Source organism: Galeopterus variegatus, unplaced genomic scaffold (assembly GCF_000696425.1).
Source record: "Galeopterus variegatus unplaced genomic scaffold, G_variegatus-3.0.2 Scaffold11777, whole genome shotgun sequence".
Lineage (NCBI taxonomy): Eukaryota > Metazoa > Chordata > Mammalia > Dermoptera > Cynocephalidae > Galeopterus > Galeopterus variegatus.
In genome coordinates, this window is record NW_007737888.1 from 15885 (window position 1) to 20834 (window position 4950).

At 38.7% G+C, this 4950-nt stretch overlaps 1 protein-coding gene across 1 annotated transcript; it reads right to left on the reverse strand.

Annotated features, from left to right (window-relative positions):
• Nucleotides 1-823: 823 nt before the first annotated feature.
• LOC103610775 (olfactory receptor 1038-like) lies at nucleotides 824-1510 on the reverse strand. Its single transcript, XM_008594865.1, has one exon. The coding sequence runs from the start codon at nucleotides 1508-1510 to the stop codon at nucleotides 824-826; it is 687 nt and encodes a 228-aa protein (XP_008593087.1).
• Between the last annotated feature and the right edge of the window lie 3440 nt (nucleotides 1511-4950).

Below are 4950 nucleotides of genomic sequence, written 5' to 3' on the forward strand. Positions count from 1 at the left end.
GCTGAAGGCACGAGAGCCAAGGTGGAGGAGGGGTGCTGGTGTTAAGTCCCAGAGTCTGAAGGCCTAAGAACAAGCAGCTGATGTCTGAGGGCAGGAGAAGACAGTGATACAGCTCAAGACGCAAGAGAGGATTTACTCTTCCTTCACCTTTTTGTTCTATTTGGGCCCTCAGTGTATTGGAGGAAGCCTGCCTACATTGGCAAGGACAATCTTCTTTATTTAGTCTACTAATTCAAATCTAATCTCTTCCTGGAATATTGTCATGTACATTTCCAGAAATAATGTTTTACCAGCTATCTGGGCATCCTTTAGTCCAGTCAGGTTGACACGTAAAATCAACCACCACATTGTGTAATGTCAGGGACTAACTAGCAGTAAACCTAGTGGTGGTCAGAGGCAGAGTGAGGAATGATGGTTGGCATCCAGGAGGAGGCAGCTGAGGAGGAGGCAACTGCATAATATGGCATGGGGAGACACAATAAATTCACTTCCTTGTTCCCACTTTTGTCCTCCACCAATATACTAAACAGAAAAAATTTGAAAGCAGCAGCTAAATTTTATTTTCAGTCACATGGCAATTTCTAGGGCTATGCCAGCAGGGTTACATATCCAAGCAGTAGTAATTTGTTAAAGACCATGATTTTTTTCTCTTTAAACTGTTTGTCTTATTATAGATTGTTGTATGAACAACAAACTCATGTACCAAAGGATTTTATTCATATGAAGGATGACAAAAATGAAATTGATCCAGCTAAATATTTTGAAAACAGTACATCTGCATGTGCCATTGTTCCACGTCAGGAAATCCTTTTTTAAATGTTTGTTAGATGCAGGACATGACTTTTTCAATGGCTTTTCTCAGAGCATTCTTTACCTCTTGATTCCTCAAGCTGTAGATCATGGGGTTCAGCATGGGAATGACCATTGTGTAGAACACAGAGGCCATTTTGTCTGTGTCAAGGGAATGGTTTGCTTTTGGCTGCAGATATATGAATATCAGAGTTCCGTAGAATATAGTCACAGCAGTCAGATGAGAGGCACACGTTGAGAAAGCCTTACACCTCCCTTCTGCAGACTGGATTCTCAAAACAGCAGCCACAATGTACAAGTAAGTAATAAGGATGGTGGTTAGTGAGCTGATCATGTTGAATCCAGCAAAGATGAAAATCGGGATCTCTTTGAGGCGGGTGTCTGAGCAGAAAAAACCCAGCTGTGTTGCACATTCATAGAAAGATATAGATTTGTGCTTGGTCAGGAGGGTCTGCAGGAACTTGGGGGCTACTGATGAGGAATAACAAAGGTCTACAAAGGCCAGGTTACTGAGGAAAAAGTACATGGGTGTGTGAAGTCGAGAATCCAACCTGATTAAAGAAATCATCCCAATGTTTCCTACCAAAGTTAGAGCATATACTGCTAAAATGAGCAGAAAGAGAGTAATTTCAATCTCTCTATGTACTGAAAAGCCCAAAAGAATGAATTCTGCCACCCAGGTGCTATTTCCTTCAGCCATTTATTTGAGTCTCTTATCTGCTGAAAGAAGAAAAGACAGGACAAGAGACAAATTATTGGGAAGTAGGCATTGTAATCAGATGCCAACTCGTGAGTGTTTCAGCTTATGAGATGATTTTGTTCACTAAAGTAGAATATCAGAAGTAAAAAACATATCCCATTTTAAACTCTGTTCTTTGGCTGTTTATAATTTTATGTGGCCAAATATTAAGGGCCAAAAAGAAAGAAATCAATTGAACTTGACATAGTAAAGGTAATCACACCAACCAAAAATCCTGTGTTTCTAAAGATATTTAATAGTTTAGATTGAAATAACTTTGAATTATATTGGATAAGGAGAAAAACACAATTTTCTGTTTTCAGCTCCCTTATTTTATTCTTGATGGAGCAAAATCTTAGTGCACTAATTTGCTAATTTTCGAATAGGTTTTTTCCCCCTATTTTATCAAATACATTAAAAATTATACTAAATGTAAAATTAAGCAGTGTATTCAATGAGAGAAAAAAGGAAGCCACTAAACATTTCTACTTGTGGATCAGGAAAATTTTGAATTTACATGTAACTAATTTATTGTCAACAACTGCTTTTCTAATAATAAACAAAAATGCACTTGTAAGTAAGGCTAGAATATCTATTTTTTAAAACTGATAGTTCTCTAAATTGTGTAAACTATAGCATTCTACGTCAATTACTCACACCATTTATAATCAGAAATGTTTTCACAATATCTGGTTTATTCTCAGTGAAACAATAGTATAAATCCCTGCTTTTAAAATGTAGTAATCTCTTTGACAAGAGAAAGAATAATTATTTTCAGCAAGTAACCCTCCTGTCGTAGGTGATTTTGGAAGTCATTGTTGAAGCAATGACCTTTATTTCCACAATTGTGAATATATCAATATGACCTCTTGGTCTGTGCTTAGGGGTCCAAGCTATCATGCTGTCTGCAACTTGGGTAGTGTTGCAGTGCAATCTGAGAAACTATCAGAAGGGAGCGGGGAAAGGAGGTACAGCCAGAGCATGAACACTTTTCCTGAGGTTGCGAAAAGTCACTTCTTATTTGGACTTTGTTTCATAGGAAGTACAAAGCCATGTTCTCCAATCACCACCACTTTAGAAATATATCCTTAGGTGCTTGGCCCTCAGTGCCTCCTACGCTGGTACTTAACTCTCCTGTGGTTATCACAACCTGCATAGTGAGGTTATTGGGAGTAATATGCCCTTTCCACCTCTGAGGCTGAGAAATTTGGGAGGAAACGTAAAAGATAAGAAATTCTCATCATATCAAATTCCACAAAAATTGTAAAGTGTATAAAATAGAAAAATAATTCCCTTTCTTTCCCAAACATGTTGTTCAGAGGGGAACTTTCTTCTAATAGTTTAGTGTGAGTGGTCAGAAAATCTGTCCTTTAATTTTCTCTTCTTTTTCTGTTCACCAAGCTTAATATTATAATTGGCATCTCATGTGTTCTCCAAAAAACAAAACTAACATATACCAGGGTAATTCAAAAACTTTGTGGAAAAGTAAAATTAGAAGATGATTCAGGGCCAGCCCGGTGGCGCACTGGAGAGTGCGCCGCTTGGGAGCACGGTGGCGCTCCCGCTGAGGGTTCGGATCCCATGTGGAGACCGGTTCCCGCTCACTGGCTGAGTGCGGTGCGGGCGCAACACTGAGGGTTGCGATCCCATTACTGGTCAGTAAAAAAGACAAAAAGGAAAAAAAAAAAAAAGAAGATGATTCAAATCTTTCCATGAACTTTCTGAAGACACTTTGTGTGTGTGTGTGTGTGTGTGTGCGCATTTATATATACACACATGAAATCTGACACAAAACAATTTTCTCCCTTAATTATTTATTTTCTACTTGGTGGAGCCAAAGCCCCCTTTGTGAGAAGTGTGTCAGGATGAAACTGTTGAACTGACTTGTCTCCTGAACTGGCATCTCACCACAGCTGCAAGTGCTGCCGCTCACCATTCTGGGTGCAGGATAAAAGAGGAAATAAGAAAGTGTTGATTTGCACAGTATATACCCACTTTCAGAAATGAGAACATTCCCACTTTTGGCCTCCAGTGATAAACATCACTGGATGTTTAGAGGTAATTAGTGGTAGCTTTGGTATTGGGTCACTTTTCCTTAAACATACACTGGAATCAGGCTCATTTTCTTTCCTTTTGTATTCACGATAAAAGGAAAATGTCCAAAGCCCTTACACCCTCTTCAATTTCAAGTTTTGAAAAGTCCAGCTCCCATTTTTTTTGTATTTCTTGCATCGATGATTGTCTATTGTTACACATTTTCAGTTAAACCATCAATTTTTTTCCTTATACACAATTCTCACTCACACAAATATTCTCGTTCCACAGAAATTGGCTTCTGGAATTTTATCAACAGATAACAAATGTTTTCTTCTAAAGGAAACCCAAGTCTCCAGGAGCAGTTGAGGGAGGTACTTTATTTTGGGAGAGTTAGGAGGGTTAAATAAGTCCTGTATATAAACATTAGGCTCATCCAGTTGGAGCAGAGTTAGACAGAGTCGGAGCGGGGAAAGGAGGTACAGCCAGAGCATGAACACTTTTCCTGAGGTTGCGAAAAGTCACTTCAAGGGAAGAGTGGGAAACAAATGTGGGAAGTTAGTCCCATCAGAAGGCTGCAACATGAAATTTTGCAGGTTCGGGCTTTCTTTATCTCCGGATTGGTTTTGTATCTCTTTCATCCAATTCTGTAATTCTCTCATTTATCTTTGGAATATGGGTATTATCTGGCTCCCACAAGCTAGATACTATCTTGTCACTGGACAGCTATGACTCCAAAAGAAGAATGGTTAGTTCTCCAAGTTCCTGATTAGCTCTTATTATCTTGCTCTTCCTGGGCACTAAGTTCTGCAGTGTTTTCCCATGAGCTGTGTTGTGAGCTGAGGTTACAAAAATACTTCTTTATGGATAACATTCTGCTTAAAGCTGTGTTCCACAAAATGGCTCTTCTGAGGCTAGTTGTCTATGAATATTGGCTCTGGTGGGCTCTATTCTGAATTCTCTATCAGACATTTCATAAATCTGCTGCTGCTCTGGTTCTGTTGATGGTTCTTTGTTTCCTTTGATGGTGTCATATTTCTCTGTTTTTTTTTTTTTTTTTTTTTTTTTTTTTTTTTTTTTTTTTTTTTTCCTTGATCTTTGTGGCTTTATGTTGATGCCTGGGCATTTGAGATGACTGCTACTTCTTTTGGGTTGCTTTGTCTGTGATGCGTGAGTGTGTGTGTGTATTCAGTTCTGTGTTGGATTATTAGCTACCACCACTACTTACACTCTGATTAGGAACTAATTTGTTGTCCTTTAGTTAATTCCAAAATTGGGGAAATTCTTTTGGGGACCAGTACTTGAACCCTGTGTTTGAGCTAAATTGCTGCTTTGCTGCTGATTCTCTTGGGAAGGCTTTTTTGTGT